This window comes from Tribolium castaneum, chromosome 5, assembly GCF_031307605.1.
Source record: "Tribolium castaneum strain GA2 chromosome 5, icTriCast1.1, whole genome shotgun sequence".
NCBI classification, from domain to species: domain Eukaryota; kingdom Metazoa; phylum Arthropoda; class Insecta; order Coleoptera; family Tenebrionidae; genus Tribolium; species Tribolium castaneum.
The window spans coordinates 2,104,449-2,123,721 of NC_087398.1; the positions used below are offsets into that span (position 1 = coordinate 2,104,449).

Sequence of the window (19,273 nt, forward strand, 5' to 3'; positions counted from 1 at the left end):
CACTAATTATGGTAGTAGTGAGCGAAGAAAAAACAAAACTGTTTAAAAGCATTTTGATATAATCAATTAGAAAGTACCCAAAACCTGTTTACGATAAAAAATAAATAAATTACAATAATTAGGCTCCATTAAATGTTTTTTAGAGATTCCCAAACCTTTGACATCTTGGCGAAATGCATCATAAAAAGACGTGTCCTGTCCTAGTATTTCATCGCCATTCCGGTTACCCAGATGCAGTTCCTATCTCCAGATAAATCTTACAATTTGCGTCATAAGCAGTAAAAAATTAATAAAAAAATCTCCAACTGTAGGCTACATGTATCGAAAAAATCTAGGTAAATGGGTTACGCCCTGTTTAAAAATGAGCGAAAATGGTTAACAATTAGTGTTCATTGCTCTTAAAACGAGTGTTTTTTAATTCTGAAGAAAATACTTGAACTTTATCTCTTTCACAAATAATTGATCTACTTGACATAAATTTAAAACCAGACAGTTGTTTGTGACTTATGACCAGGCAGCCAATAATAAATTACTCATTTCGACAACAAATAAGTAGTCGCGATTTTTACAATAAAAGTAAATATGATACGAATCTCAATCCTACTACACTTTATCTCTCACGGGCAAATCTAAACTCACTGGTTAAAAAACAAGTTGTAAATTTAATTTCCGTGCTGTAAAATCACACCTTCCTAATTCCGTTAATCAACGCATTTTCATAAATTATTCATATGTGGGAATACATCATCAATTTAAATTCCACGGCGTTTAAAGCGTCCGCAAAAACAAGAAAATTGCAATCGCATTTGAACCAAAAAAATAAAGTAAATGGTACAATGACAAAGCCACCTTATCTCGCTCTGCATACAGTAAAATAATGAAAAATTTAAATCTTAAGTTATCACCAGGGGAACAATTATTGTTAACGAATCCTTCAAGGGCCAATGGTGAAGGATGTGAATATTCAGTTATCCCACCTCATTACCTTGAACGCAATCTATTGAAGGTTAAGCTTCTCTTAATGGTAAACTTATCAAAAAACCACCAATTAAGACCGCCACGAGGAAAAAATCATTTAAAACCCTGAAACTCAAAAATATTCACGTTTATTTTGGACCGAGTTCAGTCTCCGGTTTTGATTATAAAGTTTATCCAGAAAGGTCTATTTATATCGTGCCAAACAATAATTAGAATAAAATTTATTCATTGAGGTGACGCACACGAGTATCAATGGACTCTAAAGGCTTTAGTTAAGAACAATCGAAATTTTAATCAGTCATTTCGAACAAGGTGAAACTTCTAGCCACCACAAACAAGGATTATAATGCGAGTTAGCGAACAATAATTATTATTGATGTGTAAAATCATGTTTTATTTGCATTACAATAATAACAATTTACAATTTCGTTTCAGACTGACGTCAACCCATTTTCGCATTAAATCAATCTTTGCAAGTGAACATAATACTTTGTTCAATTAATTGTTGAAGTAATTAGCTACCGACGATTTGTAACACAATAACGCATTACACAGCGAAAATCTCGCACTTTCTCTCGATTTTTTCAATTTAGCACACCAGTCAAATTCAAATGCCCACTCACCTTAACATTTGACTGGAAGGAACTTATAAAACTAACCTAGAGTAATATTTTAAAAGTTATCTGTTTGCAAAAGAGCCATGAATGGAAATTGTGCGATGTGAGAGGTCAAATAATTATCGACTTGCATAAATATTTTCCTTAAAAACGGCGTACGAATTTCGAGCACTGGAATCCAATTATCAAAAAGGTGTGTTAAATGCACGCCAATTGGTATATGGTTATGTGAAAGTGTAGATCTGAAGCTGAAGGCAAGAAATTTTTGAAAAGTAGGTGGAGCAGCTACAGGTACGTGATCGTTATCAATTTCATGCTATCACAACAAGTTAAAATTAGCACAAAGTGTATTCCGACTAGATTTTTTCCGTTTCTATATTAGTTCCTTATTTTACGGGTCTTCGACCTTAGTTTTGCAAGCCTTGGACCACACAGATTAAGTAACACTTTGTGAAAATGAATTTTATTTAAATTTGTGTGAGTTTTCTTGTATTATTTAATTTTGATGGACGACATCAGCCATTTGCATATTTAGCACCAAGTCACCAAACGAATGATTCGTTGACAATGAATCGCAACAAACGTGATTTGCTAATTAGAAACCCAGACATAATATGAAGGTTTATAGATCGAATTATTGAGTCAGAATTAGCAAATTTTTTCGTCGCAGATCACAACTTTAAATAATTGTTTTAAAGAACCTTGTGAAGAATTTGTGACTTCCGAATGAACTAAACTGACCTTGATTCTAAGCTAAATACATAAATGAATAGCCGACTGCTGCTAGAAATCTAGTTGAAACTCCTTCTGGGTCACCTCAAGTAGTAAACAAAGTTGATTTTTTATGATAAATTTAATTTATGCAAAATATGAACGAGATGGATGGAACAGTTGCCACGTACAATAAAAAGTCCACTTTATTTTGGTAGAAATATCAAAGTTCAATAGCTCCAGTTTTGTATAATTAAATTCACAGGTACCTACGTGCAATCCGGCACGAAACAGATCAAAACAATTATAATATTAACATATTAACCATAATTAAGCTTCATTTACATAATCATAAATCTAAAATTCCGGCGATTTAATTTTATTATTTTATAAATATGGTTTACAAGAAAAAAGTTCGTAAACTATGCGTTTAATTGCATATAAAAATGAATTAAGCAGATGTAATATGCGTAAAATTTTGTAAGTAAAAATCATATGAACAATTTTTATCAACTCGCAATGAAAAATAATTAAGAAATAAATATTCCGTTGACGGAAGCACTTTAACTGTATCAAATAACCTTTTAATAATGATATAACAGAAGGAAAACACATTTTGAAATATTAATTAGGAAAGGAGTAGAAAATGGACAAACTGGATTAGGAAGGTACATTTTGCATTTTGTTGGTAACTATTATAAACAAATACATAACACGATGGGAAATGTATTGATTGGGCAAAGTCTGAGTGGATTAAAAAAATACAAATGAAATTTATTCAGCACAAAAGCACTAGTAAAATAAACAAAGAAGCGTTTTAATCAATATGGCGATATCAGTGGTGCCATTATGATGTTGTAAACAATATTCCGAGATCAAGAAGAGTCGAGTCTATGTGGAGCTATTTGATCATAATTAAAACAAGTAAACAAAACTGACGTTTGGATTTTTGTTGCTCTGTGATTGATTTTTTCAATATTTGCTTCAGTTATCAGTTTGATTTGAACCGAATAAATTCAATTCGTGTTTTTATTTCTTATTCTGTATTGATTATCGGATGTTTAACAATGTACCTACTTATTTGTAAGAAGATAATTTTATTTTCAACAGAAAATAATAAAACTTTTCCGTAATACAGCATCACAATGTCTTTGTCAGTCTCGTCACGCAAAGAAAATTGTCAAAAATTCATTAAATCATCGTATAAATGTCCGCTCTGGACCTTGAACTCTGTATTTTTGAACATTTTTTCCGCTAAGTTCAAAATTTGAATTTTAAATCGCTGTAAAAAATGATACGCATTTGCAACGGGCATTTCAATAAGTCATTTCCTCGTCGCTGCATTCTTAGTTGAATAAATCGGAGCAAATGATGCCGAAAAGCTAATTGTTTGGGAAAAAATAAGTGGTAGGTAAATCTGCGATAATTTTTTAAGGTGGTCATAGAAATTGATTGTTGTTGTACGACAGGATCCTGTTTTCCAACTTCTTTTCAAATTAATGATAAATGTCACTGGAAAAATAAAATTCACTTTTTATGTTTTACGAAAGATATTCATCATTGCTCGAATTAGTTCTATCGAATTCCTTTGCCTAGTACACGCAATCCGCTAAACGATACAATGCAATATTGATGAATGATATATTATGTAGTCTTGTAGTCCATAGTTTTCTTCGTATTTTTAGCCTCATTTACTGTTAAAAAAAGAACACGTTAATGACAGTAACTCTGTTCATTAAAAGGCAAAAATTCCGAATTTGTCCCAATTTTATTACCTTCAATAATGATTTACGATAGACTTGGTTTTGCTTTATTCAAAGCCTACGTCCACACCAAGACTATTGAAATTGGCGAGACCTGACCTCGAGACTATTTACCAAGATTCTCGACAAGATCAAGAGCATGGACTCGAGATTCATTTCCTGATTGATGAAAAAAATACAGTGCAAAATAACCCTTTCCAGACATACTGCAGCGAAAAAAGCCCAATTTTTTATAGCACCTTCAAGGAATTAAAGCATGTCCTCGGACAAGGGGAAAGTACTTGTATTTCGTACAAATTCAAATTCTTATCATGGGCGTACGATTTAATCACGAATCAAACTAAACAAAGTTTTACGATTCGTGTTTCGAATAAAGCAATAACACGTATAAAATATTATTTATTTTTACGAGGGACATTTAATCTCCTACTTGAACAGAATATTAACACAGCCATTAATATGTAAACAGAATTGAGTAATTCACATAATCTTTAGGATTGCCTTTAATTTTTCGAATAAAAAAAAATAATGACCATGTTACATCCAGCATTTTGTCGAGCCGGAAAAAGTTATTTTCTAAATGGGTTGCACTAATCATCAATTTGGAGCTCTTCTCTCTCTCAACATTTTTTTTCTATTTTATGAATCATTTTTGCTTCCCCAGCCCCGTACATAAGATTATGTACCGGGTGACTATAAACGACAATGGAGTATAAAATTTTGACATTTAAATTTGATAGTCAAAAGTCAAAGTTAAGAATTCAAATTCAATTTAAATCTAGAGATCAGTGAACATGAAAATTTTACTTTTCCGCTTTCAATAACAATAAAATGAAACTTATTTTATTTCCATAGTTAACGTTTATACCTCGTGTAGTTGCTAAATAATCGTTAATAAGAATGTAGAGCTCATTATGTGGCGTGAAGTTGTATAAAAATGATTACCCAATCAGCAATTCGATATCTACACCTCCCATAAACCTGCAGCAGCATTGGGTCCGACCTTTAGCGAGTGGTCCCACCTTGTATCCTAATACCTGTCATAACCTCAACACCCAAACCAGACCGAATTTTTATGCAATCCATTACATAATAAAAACAAAAATCATCCAAACAACGAAAATGTCGCTAATAGGTCTGGCAATTATCGCAAATAATTAAATGTGGCCATATCAGTGGCAATTGCAGTGGACCATATAATCCAACACTGCGACAAAATCCCAATTTGGGTGCAATAACGAGTCGTGATGAACGCACAAGGCAAACAACAAAAATTTCAGTGAAGGTCACAGCATTAAAGATAACAGCGACAAGCATATTGATATAAATAATTAGGCCTCACCGGTGTTCTTCTTCGCATCTTTGGAGCCCTTGGGTTGCTTTTTTTCCGACTGATTTGCTTTGGCTGGACGTTTGTTGTGCATTTTTTTCACTTGTAAATCGACATTTAATCGTAAAAAATATAAAATACAACATTTATCACAACACTAGGCCGCCATGTATGTTTTCAATGCAGCTGATTGTGATGCGATTTGATTGGCCGAATCGCAATGACGTAAGGACACGTGGTCAACGACCTATCCCGACGCAACAAACAACAATCGAATTTGTCACAAACAAAAATTAATAAATTGTTACAACTGAATCACCATTTATTTATTTCATTTAAAAATAAACATACATTTAATACACAAATACATCTAGAATCGAGTCATGGGCATTAGATGATGTTGGACATTTTGTTATGGTCACCGGGTATACCAGATATTCCCGGGTTATTAATACTGTTGTGATTCGACGAGGGTATTGAGAAAATTATTGAACGCACTAGCCCATCTCTGACGGAGTCGCCACTCTGGCCTTGGCTAAAAGTAAAAACGACTCCATTGCAAGTGGACTGACTTGGATATGTGCCAATAGGATATCGCCCAATTTTATTCAAAACCACTCCAACTTTGTACACCTACAAACAAATTGCTCACACCGGGTGTCTACAAAAATGTAGTCCTGTCATGTCAAATGACCCGCTTGTACCTTATTCCGCTGTATGTAAACGGGTCTGTTGAAGGAGATTTCAATCAGAGACCTGAAAGCCACCCTCGTGGTGAAGTGCGTGTAAGTCAGGCGACTTCCGTCGGCATCCAGCAGATGGGCGTAGAGCAGCTCCGGATAGGAGTACGACTGCTGGCGGTCGTCCTCCACCGGTATTTGTGTGGGCACCTAAGAAAAGTTTCAGCCGCTTCGTTTTTCCTTTAAAAACTTGTTTACCTGAATTCCATACACACAAACATTTCGGTCGCAAGTAAATGTAACTGCGCAATCGAGAACGCTTGTATTCATGCATTCTGTTATTCGCAGTAATTGACGGCAACAATAGAGTTTTTTTGGGGATTCATTGCCGCCCTCGTTGGCTGATAAACTAAATTTAATCATCGAAGTCCGAGATGTATCCATCGAGGAAGCTCCACCCTAGAAACAAATCACAAAACGTGCTAAAAATACTTTATTTTTTCAATTAATTAGTCGGGGAGTGATTCAAAAATGTTTATTTTACGATAGTAGTAAATTAAGGAAATGTGCGTAACAAAAATACAAATTTACGTTTATTGCAAACTATTATAAGCCGCCATTTATAAACAATGAAATGTTATTGTCGTTATCTTGCAAAGGATATTATTTTAAGACTTTATCTTCTAAATATTATTAAAAAAATTGCAAGGTTACCGCAAAAATAAAAAACTAACCATAACAAAAAAGTACTAAAAAGCCGGCTCTCGCGAAATTTTATGGAGTGAGGCAATTGCTAAACAATGCGAATTATCACCGAAACATTTTGTTCCTTAAAAGCGTTTAGTGCAGGATTTGTTTACATAACTGGACGCTTCCTAATCATTAGCCGAAAATACTAACGCAGTCAATAGCGAAATTATTACGAAGGCCACTCATCAAAGACAAAGCTATTAGACGTTCGCTAAAAAACATAATTAAATAAAGGCTACACAAAAAGCGCCATTTATCATTACGTAGCGAAAGTGTGTAAAAAATTACGCGTTGTAAGCTTATGTAAGAAAGACCTACATATTTGGAAAACACATGGATAAATAAAAAGTTAGAACAAGAGATAGAAAGGGTTATCATTTAAAATAAATTCATTAGAAATTTTTAAATAATAAATATTCTGATAAGTTAATATAAACCAGTTCCTGGTAGAACCGCTCTTATGTAACAAAATATTCATAAAAAATGTACAATATAAAAGATATTGTCCATGGCTTAATGTAATAGACCAGTACCTACCAAGCAACCACAAATTGTACATAGTGATAACACTGATATTCTCTCCTTTGTTTGATACCATTCAAAGTTATATTCTTTAATAAACAAGTGCTTAAAATTAAATCCAATGCAAAGATAGAAGTTTTTAAAATAATAAACTATTTTTTTTACAATTGGATGTTCTTAAATTAAGCCACTACCCCACAATTCAATTATTATCTCATTTCAAATATTTGTAACGGAGCTTCATCGGGTCAGGTCAGGTAAAATAATAATGCGCTGTTAAACGTTTCTCGTTCAATTTGGTCACATGGCCAGTTAATCACGAATTTAATAGCGGATTAAATTAATGATGCTTCAACAAGTCGACCCAAAAATCACATTATTAAAAGACAGTTTAATCGAAAAGTGTTATTCGTCCTTTTGATAAACAATTGTTTAATATAAAATTTAAGGTCAGTTTACAAAAAAAAATTAAAATGTAATTCAAGATTAAACTAGGAATTAGAAAAAATATTGTATAATATCCACAACCTTGCTTAAAATAGCACAGGTAAAAATGTAGCAAAAAAACTGGTTTCTTTTTAATCTAAAGTGCGTTACACATTATTTAAAACATTTATTTCGGTAAAACTTTGATTACTCTATTGCACCGTATTAGCAGTTAATACTCTGCCTGTATTTTTGTATTTGTCTTGTAAAACGTAGGAAAAAGAAACGTTTGATTTGTCCAAGGTTTTTCGTAATATCACAAAAAACCGTGTTACAAATCTTCGAACAAAAATTACCATAAATATGCACTCATTCCTGATGCTTTGTTTCCTCCTCCTGGCGATCCTAGACGTTGAGAACCCTGGAGGCATCGGCGTGGTGGCGCTGGGTGAGCAAATATTCATCAGAATCGCGAATTTTTCCGACTCTGTTAGGAGATTACAACTCGCTGGGACTTCAGCAAACTGTTGTGGTGTCAAAGTGAGGAACCTGATCTTCATAATGGCATCCCTTATTGTGGGATGATTGCCATTACTGCCCTCACTAGACGGGTTCCCTGTACAATCAACAGTGAAAAAATCGAACTCGAGAAATGAAAACACACAAAAAATGCATTATTAAGCAATCCCATGCAAAAACGTGTGAGCAAAGGGGTGGCAAATCATAAATCTAGTTAATAAATTAAGCACAATTACCTATACCATCTAGTCTAGGTACTTTCGCACCTGAACTTTGATTGTGCCTTGCTGCGTAACGAGAAATGGCAGAAAACAGTTCTAGTTCTGAGCTGATGTTTAGTTCGTCTTGGTCGAAAACTGTAAGGATTGTGCTAAGCTCAACATCGTCAAAGCTGCTCTCTGAGAGAACTTCTTGCGTCTGATTGCAGATTATCTACAAGAATTTGTTTAAATAAGTTAATGGCAAATTACGAGCCATTTTACAAGCATGCATTTTTCCATCAAAATCGGCTCCTCAAACAACTTGGCGAATTCGTAGGCGCGACAGGCGTTCTTTGGGTACAAATCCGACCACAAATACTTGGTGCACTCTTCCACTAGGTGGGGCAACATGTACTTTTTAGCGCCATAGCACAGCTCGCAAGCTTGGTCAAAAGACGTTAAATTGATTTTATCGGTGTAGATGTACCTGAAAATCGAAATTACCCCACACATCTATAAAAACAACAACATTTACTCTAATAAAGCTTTAAATGCGTCAGGTTGTACGTCGAGTATTGCAATTGGGTCTTTCTCAGCCATCCCCCCAAAAAACATAGCTTCGAAAACTGGACTAGACATGGCTAAAAAAAGCTTGTGTCCTTCCAGGACCTGCTGATTGGGGTCTGTGCCCACAATAAATCTGCAGTCGCTCCACATCCCGGTTTCAAGGAGGTACTGCCCTCTTTCTTTCACCAGTTTTCGGGTGGTTTGCCAGTCGCAAGGCGGTGGCGGAGGGGCACTCATCTTTGATGCTATGAAATCAAAATCCACAAAATTAGCCAAATTTGGGCACTTTTGTGAGGAAGAGAAAGCTTATAAAAATACAACAATACGTAATTACTCACCTTGACTTCCCACTCAATGCAGTCACAATCGTTCAACCTGTTTATAACAATATACACGGCGGCTTAATTCAACAATTAATTATTTGGATATTTTTAATACCAGCAAAACGATTGTTGTTAATTTTTTGTTGTTTCTTTGACCTTTCATGGCAAACACTGCGTTTGGGGACTTTTACTCTCGCTGTATTCAACTGTTGAACGATTGGTAGTGTTTTAGTAGTATGTATACAGACGATGCGGCGAATTTAAATAACGTAAAAATTAATTTACGTGTTACATTTACTCAAGTTATGAAGAGTTTGGTGCCCTGGACGCGCAACTTGGAATAAGTTATTGCTTGTCTGAGTCGTCAAGCGGGAACAAGAATAATTGAACATAACACAATACCGTCCGGTAGCTCGTATGTTTCAGTAGATTTAGGTTTTTAGAGTGCAATCTTGTCAGCGCGCGGAGACTTGAACACTTAACAATTCAAAAACATTTTCTAATTGAACCATTTTTATGGCACTTGTACCATAAATTAGTTTTTTTATATTTTTTGGGTGTAATGATATTTGCATGCATTATGAAACTCTCGCAATCAGATAAATTATGATTTCCTGCGATTTTCTTTGCGTAAAGCATTGTGTGTTCGTTCAGTGTGACGTTTTTTGTACTTTTGTGTTTTCAAGTCTAATTGTATACATTTGCTATTGCATACAAAGGACAATGGTGTAAGAAAAACTTCATATCCTTTACACACTTTTTATTTTCAATATAAGTATGTCAAAAATACATTAATACTCATAAATTTATATATTAAATAGGTATATAATTTATATCATAAATGTTTAATAATTCGAACAAATAATATTAGTTCCATCTGTTAATTTTTGAACAGACGCTTGGCAATTTCAGTTAGGCCCCAAAGACGATATAATCTGCAGAAATTCGCGTTGTATCGATTTTCCCAGATCTAATTTCCCTAAAACGAATTGACTATTTATCGATGTGGATGGAACGAACAGAATTTGCCTCTCAAAGTCTTCATTCTCGATCGACATATTGATATAAGAGAGAGAGAACACCCGAATAAGTATACTTTTCAATATGACAACACAGATATAAAATAGACACTTTATAACAATACAAGTTTAACAACCACGTAGTGCTGTAATTAATTCTTAGTTACACACAGAGAAGCTTAAAATTCAATATATTGAAGAAATCGTAGAGAGAAACCATTGAAGACGAGCAGATGAGTTCCTTAAGCCATTTGCTCGTACTTGGCCTTGTTTATCACGCTCGCAAGACAGCAGGACAGAACGACTCCAATCAGCGGAAAAAAGGCTATTCCCACTGAAGCCCCAGCCACGATTCCGATGTTCGCATTCATGAAATTGAACACTTTGTCGTAACATCCCTGGGAAAATGCTTTTACAACGAGTTCACAATTCATAAAAAATTACTTCGCTAAAGATTTGATCCTTAACTCCGGGGTCGCACTTTGCTTTATTTATGCAACACGAAAGGGGTATTGGGTACGGAGGAGTCAGGTTCAGCCAGTCCTCGGGGCCGTGGTTCCCACAACAGTGGAGCTATCATTAACAATCAAACGGTAATTAGCCACTCTGCTCAATATCCATCAATCAGCTGAATGGGTAAAAAAGCAACGCTAAATAAAATCAATGTTTGTTTTTTTAAGAAATTTAAATAAAACGTTTAAACCAAATGAGCTAATTTTCTTGTTCACCTTTCCCTGTCTGAATTCAGCTTTGTTTACATAACTTAATAACTAATTCATAAGTCGGAGTTGAACGACCTAAAGGGCACTGAATGGTGTTGATGTCGGGTCTCAGATTTACTTACTGTTTCCTGCATGAAATCAAAATCGGCAACAATGTGTGTGCTATCGTTCCGGTAGTTGGCCATAGCCTGAGCGAGGCCTTTGTCGAAGCCCTCGTTCAACTTATTCCGGTAGGCAAAAATGGAAATTCCGGCACCCAGCTCCAGGACGAAAACTATCGCCAAAAAGGCACCATACTGGAAAGTAACAAGCAAATAGAAAGGCTCGAGTTCAGGCTCTCACGCACAGTTTATTAACGAGAAGCAATAAACCCGGAAACTAGTACTTTGCCGGTAAAGTGAAGCAAATAGGAGCCAATTTAATTATTTTTAATCATATTTTTTATGATTATTTTGAAGCCGCGGCACGGAAAGAATCGCACGGATGAGGAGGTCGGAGTAACGTAAAATTATGCAAATATCCATCGGCCGTTATGCTACAAATAACTTACTACGTATAGAAGCACCGGCTGGCCCTTGACGGTGCAACAGCAAGCCAACGAACCAATCAAAATTATAAGGGACCCGGTCCCGATCAAAACGTAGGGCGCCGTGCCGGAGAATTCGGTACTCATCTCCATGTACTTGTAAAGCTCCACCTCCATCCATATCCCGATAGCCAAAATTGCAATCCCAGATATCTAAAGCAAACAAATTAATAACCGACGTGGCTCCTCCACCATTTGGCCCATGATTGCCAATCAGGTGCAGTGGCTGTGATGGTAAGTACCAATCGGCAAGCAAACTCACCCAAAACACAAAATTGAAGATCATCAAGAGGCTTTTCATGCAGGCCATCGCTGCAACAGTTTGTAAATGTTTACTCATTTCGTATCAAAATCTAAACTAATGGACCGAAGATATGTGTCGTAATTAAACCAAATCAGTTCTTCTTATCGGCTGCAAAACCGCACCAACTGTGTTACTGGCGGCCAAAGGGAAATTCTGATACAAGGTGAATGTTAAACGCTTCACTGAAAAAAGAAATTCCTCCTTTAAATATTTATATCAGTAATAAATAATGCGATACTGGGCTAATCTCGAATGGAAACTCACGGCTTTATCGGTTATTGCAGATAATTCTGTTGTTAACACTTGTGTGGCGAGTAGATTTGGTGAAATTGAGTGGATCGATGCCGACGCAAGGCGTCGGGCCACAGGTTGCCATGTGCGTCATCGCAATGTGCAACTTTACTTTGCCAATGTGAGCTGAGAGTTATTTCGTGTTCGCTTTAAAAATACGCAAAAACTGCTTTAGCGAAAATGAGAGCCAAGATCTGATCTGGTACTAATTACAAAACACCGAACGTCTCAATTAGAATAACAAAACTAGAGGAAATTACAGCTGATGAATGCTGTAATAAACTGTTACGACAAACTGTTACTACTCTTGCAGCCGGTAATAAAACTTTATAGCCTGTATTCTTATGTATAATATACCTTCATTTGAGGCGGTTCACTTACCTTACAGTGGCATTTCCAAAACTCATAATTTGATCAAGCGGCAAAATTCTTCGACAAACACTAAACTGGAAAAACTGATTTGATTTGCCGCACATTTCGGTACTTGTTTTATACTTTACGAAAAATCGCGCTGAATAAGGCGGACTACAACATTTATTATTTCTTGTAATTTTTTATTGCAAAAACAGGTCCAATAGCGACATTTATTCGGGAAATGTGTCAGATTTGGCATTTTATTTGCCATCAAAATTTTCCAGGAATCTGGGTTTGTTACCAACAGTTAGTTAGTTGGTAAAATATGAGAGTGCTTAAACACACTACTGACGAGATATCACGTTATTAAAACAGCTTCTCAATAATACTTATGAAGGCTGTATCTCATAAGAAAATGATAATAATAATTACTGGCATATGAACCACAGTGAGAATTTTTCGATTTGGTTCATTGACTGCAAAGTGAAAAGTGTCGGTAAATGAGTGGTTAGTGAACAACTGGATTAGCCTTGATCTGATGATTGAATGCAAATAACTAATATTATCTCATTTTAATCAATTATCTAATTAATGCAATGTTACATAATTAGAGTCTGGTGCTGCTTTTAAATTGAATGAAATTTTCTTTTCGGTGTTTTATTTTCAAGAACATCACGTATTTTGGCGGGCTGTGGTTAAACCAATTTACACGGCGAGCAAACAAGCTAAAAAATTATAATTTGTTTTCCCTCGCATTTTCTATTCATCGGCTTTGAAAAGATTAATCTATTTCCCTTAACTGTTCAAAAGATAAACTTTCCCAGTATTTTCCTCCAGGATTAAAATGACAATAAGAACGCTACAGTTCACAAATCCTGCGAAGTGGAACTGGCGTCAATTAACCAAGACATCAGTTAATTGATACAAGATTTAGCTTTTTGGGTTAATTGAAAGACAATCTGGCCATCATAAATTTTTTGGTGCATTTCCGCATATTTTCTGTTAGTTTATCGCTTGTAAAAGCACCACTAAATTTCTTTTACTACATTTACTGCCTGCTTTATCAATTGGAGCCGGTGTTCAACAATAAGCCGATGTGAATTATTTATTATCCAAAGTCAATAAAGTGTCGTCCATGTCATGTATCTTATTTACAACCGCACGTAAATTATGCGCAACCATAATGTGGAGGTTGTCTTATTGTTTCGATTTTGCAATTTACCGGAACTCGTTTCTAGATTTTTTTACTAGATTTGTCGGGTAATGTCTGCAATGACCGTCATAATCATAACATGTGTCGTACAAGTTGCACAATACTCCAGTCCACCTCTTCTAAAAAATGAACTCGTTGTAAGGAAAGCCTTAATTTCAGTCCACATGTAATTTAATATTCTCTAGCATAACTGGCCTAACGGTCGCTTCTTGATTGAACATCTTGCACTAGTGCATAAAACCAATAAATTTACTGCTACACGAGGATGGTTTTTATCAATTAAAACTGACTTATGCTAATGAATGCTTTCAAAAGTGCCAGCTTTGTCAACAAACTTGACTTACAAAACGTTCTTTGTAATAATAAGGCAACAAAACTGCCGACTCGGGCGAGGAACAGCGAAATCATCACAATGCATCATCCCATATATTGCCAAACAATTGTAGGCAGCAATGCGTATTTCCGTTCTTCGCTTCGGAAGTTAACTTTGGTCATTTCCCAAAACAATTACCATTCAAACCATCGACAGCGCAATTCCAAAACTCACTTCTGTACCTATTTGCAAGGGCACTTTGATTCAGGTAGTACCATCAGTCAGTGTTAATTAGTGAATTGCTTGGTGTGTCACAGGCAATTATGAAGGAGTCTCGGAAGAAGACTTCCGTAAGTTATTAAAAGCTTAACCAACCTTAAAAACCTGGCTGCAATTAAACATAATAACGCCATTTTGCATGTCAAGGCGTAATTAGTGCGGGCAAAAGGTGACAAAAGGGTCGCATTCCGAAAATCTTGCTCCTGGAGTCACGGAGCGTGAAGAGATCATTTTTCTATTGAATTATATTTAATTAGTTTTTAATGTACCGCTACGTCTCGAGAGGCTCAAAAATTGGAAAAAGTTGATTACGGGTACTGCTAGGAACGAAACAGTTTAATTACACCAAATATTTATACGACATTACAGTAAATAACAAAGCGGCCATTAATCAATCCACCGTTTAAAAACGGCCAATTAATTCTATGAACTAATTTACTTATCGTTACACAAAAAATTCCATATTTCATTGTCAGGCGACTATCTAGGTGGAGCATTTTCCTAATTGGTGCAACTATTGAAAAATCAGCCGCACTTTCAGTTTTCTGGACGAAGCGTTGCGTAACTAATTCTCGAAATGGCAAACGATTCGAAGGGGCTCTAATCAAATTTGTTGCAGCAATTATTTGATTAATGGTTCTAGAACGAAATTTATTTTTTTAAATTGGACCGTTTTGTAAAAGTCTCGGCTACGGAAGAATAGGAGGGGGTCACTCACTTCAAAGATCCAAAGAAACTTGCGATTTGCCGGTTGTTGTCCGCATTCTATGTCAAGACGTGAAGTTAAATTATACCGCGGCTCGCATTATCTTGTAAATTTCGTTACAAAGTCGCTAGTTTAGTGATGCAGTGCCAGTGAACAACCAAAATGCAAATCATTGAACTGCAACAGAGTGATTATGTGTGTTTTTGATTTTTTTCAAAATTATAAGTACATCCACCAAAAATTTGATTTTTCAGGACGAAGCTTACACGAATGGGGTAAGTGTGAGCAATGTGGACGTCGCCTATCGCAAAATTACCAAAACCTCGACAGCTTTCCTGATATGGCGCGTCGAAGTAAGTCTCTGAATTTTTTTTTTTCAAAAAAAATATTTTCCCAATTCTAGAACATGAGTATTGTTGCGGTCCCCCGGGACCAATACGGGATTTTTTACGACACGGATTGCTACGTCATTTTTGCGTCTTCCCCCTACGGACAACCAGTCGGGGTTGATTCGGTGGTAAGTAATTTTTGTGCCTCAAAATCTAATAAAATCCCAAGTCTCGCGAGGTTAAAGGAACTCCCCTGGAGTACCACATCCACTTCTGGCTGGGTTGTTCCACAACTCCGGACAAGTCCGGAGTCGTCGCTTACAAAACCGTGGAACTGGATAATTTCCTCAACGGAACGGCAATCCAGCATCGAGAAACGCAAGGAAATGAAAGTCCAAGGTTTAAGAGCTACTTCAAGAGCGGATTTAGGTTTTTGTCGCCAATGCTGTCACAATAAAATAACGACCACGTTCCAGGATTTTAACATCGGAATTTTCCTTATTAACGCTCCCCAAGCTTTACAAAGTCAAGGGGAAGTGCACCCCCGTCCTGATCCAAATGGACAACATCACCTGGGAGAAGTTCAACAGCAGCGATATCTTCGTCCTGCACACGCCCAACGTTTTGTTCGTTTGGGTCGGGAGGGCTTCAGACGCCGCGGAAAAATTAAACGCAGCCAAAGTGAGTACTTTCTAATGGTTGGAGTACAACAGTTATACTCGAATTTAATGATTGGTTTGCTGTGAAATCGCACAATGCAATAATAGTTTTTACGCAACTTCTATAGCTGGCAACGGAAATGAAAGAACAGTATAACATTGCAAATATTGTTTTTGTGGACGACGGTTATGAAAAAACCCTGCAAGACGATGAGAAAAAAGAGTGGAACAAATGTTTGCCTTTGGAGAAACGGCACGTCCTACCTGAAAATGAATCCGAAACGCTGAATTTTTTCCAAAGATCGAACAACATCCGACTTTACAAGTGTTCAGAGAACAACGGCAAGTACAGGGTGGCTGAAATTAAGAGCGGGCCTTTGTATCAATGCGACTTGGACGCTGATGTAATTCAAAAGTTGTAATAGTTATTTATTTTTGCAATTAATTCCGTCCCGTAGGAGGTTTTTATAATTGATCAGGAGATACACGGGATTTGGATTTGGGTCGGGAAGAGGGCCAGTGATAAGGAACGAGGGGAAGCCCTCAGGAACGCCCGCGGTTTTGTTAAGAAAAAGAAATATCCCAACAACACTAACGTGACTCGAGTTGTTGACGGTTTCGAGTCTAGCGAATTCAAAATGCTCTTTTCCTTCTGGAAAGACGAAACTAACAAAGCCAATGGTCGAGGTAAAAATTATTTCGGTGTTAACGAAGGACTACAGTTGATTCCAGGCGGAAAACCGACCGTCTTGGTGTCAAAATTCGACGCCGTGACGATGGAGGAGCGCCCAAGTCTCGCTGCAGAAACGCAGCTTATTGACGACGGTTCAGGAAGTGTGACCTTATGGCGAATAAAACAGCACAACCTGGTCGAAATACCGAAAGAACGTCACGGTTTCTTTTTCAATGGCGATTGTTACATTGTCTTGTACAGCTATCAAACATCAGCGGAAGAAAGACATTTACTTTATTACTGGTTGGTGAGTTGAATCTGAAAAGCGTTTACTCGACCGTGAAAACTGTAACATTTGTTAGGGATCCCACGCCACGCAAGAAGAAATCACTTACACAAACGCCAAAGTGCTGGAGATTGACGAAGAGTTGGGAGGGCTGGGGTTCCAAGCCCGTGTGATCCAAGGGCGGGAACCTGCCCACTTTTTGCAACTGTTTAAGGGAAAACTGATCGTGTTCAAAGGGAAAGGCACCGATTTTGATGGTGCGGATTCAACCAAACTCACCCAAAATTCACAATACTGTTGCAGAATCCGGGCGTAATTTGAAGCACCCGATGCAGTATTTCCTCCAAGTTTTTGGCTCCACTTTAGCCGGGAGTAAAGCCGTGCAAATTCAGCCGAGAGCCTCGCACTTGAACTCGAACTATTGCTACGTGTTTAAAAGAGGCAAACACGCGTTTATTTGGTGCGGACATTATTCTACTGGAGACCAGAGGGAAATGGCGAAATTGTTCGCCGGCAAAGATTTCGAGCTTGTGTTAGAAGGGAAGGAAAAGCCGGAATTTTTCGACCTGTTGGGTGGGAAAGCGGTTTACGCGACACAGCTAGTGAGGGATGATGGGGACGTGCGACCACCGAGACTTTTCCATTGTGCGAAAATTAACGGTGTCTTGAGAGGTTGGTGATAACTAATTGTTTGTAAAATATACGAATTGGATTTTTCGCAGCGGAAGAAATTTTCTTTTTCAACCAGAACGATCTTCTACCCGAGAACGTCATGCTGGTGGACTTTTTCACCGTGCTTTATTTGTGGATTGGGAATTTGAGTTCAAAGGAAGACCAAAGACAGAGTTTGCTTGTGGCTCTTGAATATTTGCAGACTGGTCATTAAAATTTCTGATAAATGCTCTCTTACTGATTTTTTTATTGTAGATCCTTGTGGACGAGACATGAATATACCGATAATTCAAATAAGTCAAGGATATGAGCCCCCAACGTTTACAGGATTTTTCCCATCGTGGGACAATAATTTATGGAAGGTAAAATGAAATTGTGCTTGGTTTTATTTATTCAATATTGTCTTTTTTTAGTCGTATAAATCATTCGGTAAGCGGAGACAAGACATAGAAATGAAAAATGCGAAAATGAACGGGAAAGAAATAAACGGTTATCAGAAGACATCAGGGCATAGTGATTTTGATCAGTACGATAAGTATCCGTTAAATATCCTTAAGGAACCGAATGATAAGCTTCCTGCGAGGGTAGATCCTTTAAACAAAGAGGTGGGTTCTTAAAAAAATATATTTTTGTTAAAATTATTTTTAAACTGTATCTTTGTGTTAAAATTGGAAGTAATCACCAAAGTGAAGCACGTCAGGATGGCCGAGCGGTCTAAGGCGCCAGACTCAAGGTTTCCCTTGCCTGTATAGCAGGTCGTGAGCGTTCTGGTCCTCTCTGAGGGCGTGGGTTCGAATCCCACTTCTGACAACTTTTTTTTTCGTTTAATTTACAAGTTTAAATTTTTTCAGTTACACCTAACCCATGACGACTTCGTCTCGGTTTTGAAGATGACTTATCTCGAGTTTGAGAAGTTGCCGCGTTGGAAACAGCAAGAGTTGAAAAAGCGTGCAGGACTTTTCTGAATAAGGTTTCATCTAATGATGGCGGCCAGCGAGTAGAATAAGACGCATTGTTTATTTGTAAACTCATTTATTGTAACATCGTTTAATAATTATAATAAATAAACAAATATATGACAATTATAACAAGAAACAAGAATAAATAGTTATAATATAAGAAAGTTGTGTTACTCGGCATGCAACTAGCAACAAATATAAAAAACTGCCTTTTTTGACCACACTTTGCCACTTTCCTTATCCTTCACTTTAACCCTCTATGCAAATATAACATTTACATTGAACTTCTGAGCCACCTCTTCGGTTGAGGAACCAATACACATTCTTTGTCTACAAATCAAAATGATTGAAGGTCCTATGTGACTGCCTTTAAACGTTTTGTAAGAATCAAGTAAATTTCGAAACATTCTTTCCCAGAGATTACCTAGCACATCAGATTAAATGTAGCGTCCTTATCGGAAGAAAATAGGAAAATCATTGTACTAGAACGTCAGCTACTGAAGCATAAGCATAAGCTTGAAT

General features: G+C 36.6%; 4 protein-coding genes and 1 non-coding gene across 13 annotated transcripts in view; 2 read left to right on the forward strand and 3 right to left on the reverse strand.

The window, feature by feature from the left end:
• The window catches only part of NFAT (NFAT nuclear factor), a 37,863-nt gene extending 32,276 nt beyond the window's left edge, over nucleotides 1-5,587 (reverse strand). For all 3 annotated transcript variants that reach the window (XM_015980198.2, XM_008196143.3, XM_008196142.3), the window contains exon 1: nucleotides 5,412-5,587. In XM_015980198.2, coding sequence (XP_015835684.2) covers nucleotides 5,412-5,493 — 82 coding nt within the window. In that variant the 5' untranslated portion in view covers nucleotides 5,494-5,587. The remainder of the gene's footprint in view (nucleotides 1-5,411) is intronic.
• Nucleotides 5,588-5,710: 123 nt separating this feature from the next.
• LOC663586 (BTB/POZ domain-containing protein 6) lies at nucleotides 5,711-9,596 on the reverse strand. Of its 2 annotated transcripts, XM_064356551.1 has the most exons (9): nucleotides 9,502-9,594; nucleotides 9,402-9,438; nucleotides 9,032-9,308; nucleotides 8,779-8,983; nucleotides 8,533-8,728; nucleotides 8,134-8,393; nucleotides 6,338-6,538; nucleotides 6,104-6,289; nucleotides 5,711-6,032 (listed from the first exon to the last, which is right to left on the reverse strand). In XM_064356551.1, the coding sequence occupies exons 3-9, from the start codon at nucleotides 9,298-9,300 to the stop codon at nucleotides 5,790-5,792; spliced, it is 1,560 nt and encodes a 519-aa protein (XP_064212621.1). In that variant the 5' UTR covers nucleotides 9,301-9,308; nucleotides 9,402-9,438; nucleotides 9,502-9,594; the 3' UTR covers nucleotides 5,711-5,789. The 2 variants fall into 2 exon arrangements, with proteins under 2 accessions (XP_064212621.1, XP_008194363.1); XM_008196141.3 differs by having other exon boundaries at nucleotides 8,563-8,728; nucleotides 9,402-9,596.
• A 535-nt stretch (nucleotides 9,597-10,131) lies between these two features.
• On the reverse strand, nucleotides 10,132-12,892 carry LOC663567 (tetraspanin-7). 2 transcript variants are annotated; one of them, XM_064356552.1, is made up of 7 exons: nucleotides 12,804-12,892; nucleotides 12,690-12,754; nucleotides 11,976-12,199; nucleotides 11,678-11,866; nucleotides 11,250-11,423; nucleotides 10,850-10,978; nucleotides 10,132-10,803 (listed from the first exon to the last, which is right to left on the reverse strand). In XM_064356552.1, exons 3-7 carry the CDS (start codon nucleotides 12,051-12,053, stop codon nucleotides 10,648-10,650), a joined length of 726 nt encoding a protein of 241 aa, XP_064212622.1. In that variant the 5' UTR covers nucleotides 12,054-12,199; nucleotides 12,690-12,754; nucleotides 12,804-12,892; the 3' UTR covers nucleotides 10,132-10,647. The 2 variants fall into 2 exon arrangements, with proteins under 2 accessions (XP_064212622.1, XP_974699.3); XM_969606.3 differs by lacking the exons at nucleotides 12,690-12,754; nucleotides 12,804-12,892 and adding an exon at nucleotides 12,282-12,433.
• qua (quail) lies at nucleotides 11,929-18,912 on the forward strand. 5 transcript variants are annotated; one of them, XM_008196139.3, is made up of 15 exons: nucleotides 14,364-14,456; nucleotides 14,506-14,538; nucleotides 15,428-15,526; nucleotides 15,577-15,690; nucleotides 15,732-15,931; nucleotides 15,979-16,183; nucleotides 16,290-16,565; nucleotides 16,620-16,848; nucleotides 16,894-17,141; nucleotides 17,197-17,377; nucleotides 17,424-17,792; nucleotides 17,843-17,998; nucleotides 18,048-18,154; nucleotides 18,206-18,397; nucleotides 18,644-18,912. In XM_008196139.3, exons 2-15 carry the CDS (start codon nucleotides 14,512-14,514, stop codon nucleotides 18,755-18,757), a joined length of 2,517 nt encoding a protein of 838 aa, XP_008194361.1. In that variant the 5' UTR covers nucleotides 14,364-14,456; nucleotides 14,506-14,511; the 3' UTR covers nucleotides 18,758-18,912. The 5 variants fall into 5 exon arrangements, with proteins under 5 accessions (XP_064212619.1, XP_064212620.1, XP_008194361.1 ...); XM_015980203.2 differs by lacking the exons at nucleotides 14,364-14,456; nucleotides 14,506-14,538 and adding exons at nucleotides 14,591-15,028; nucleotides 15,087-15,368; XM_064356549.1 differs by lacking the exons at nucleotides 14,364-14,456; nucleotides 14,506-14,538 and adding an exon at nucleotides 11,929-11,947.
• Nucleotides 18,488-18,602, forward strand: TRNAL-CAA (transfer RNA leucine (anticodon CAA)). The gene is made up of 2 exons: nucleotides 18,488-18,525; nucleotides 18,558-18,602. It is a non-coding gene; the product is annotated as a tRNA-Leu (tRNA).
• Nucleotides 18,913-19,273: the final 361 nt, after the last annotated feature.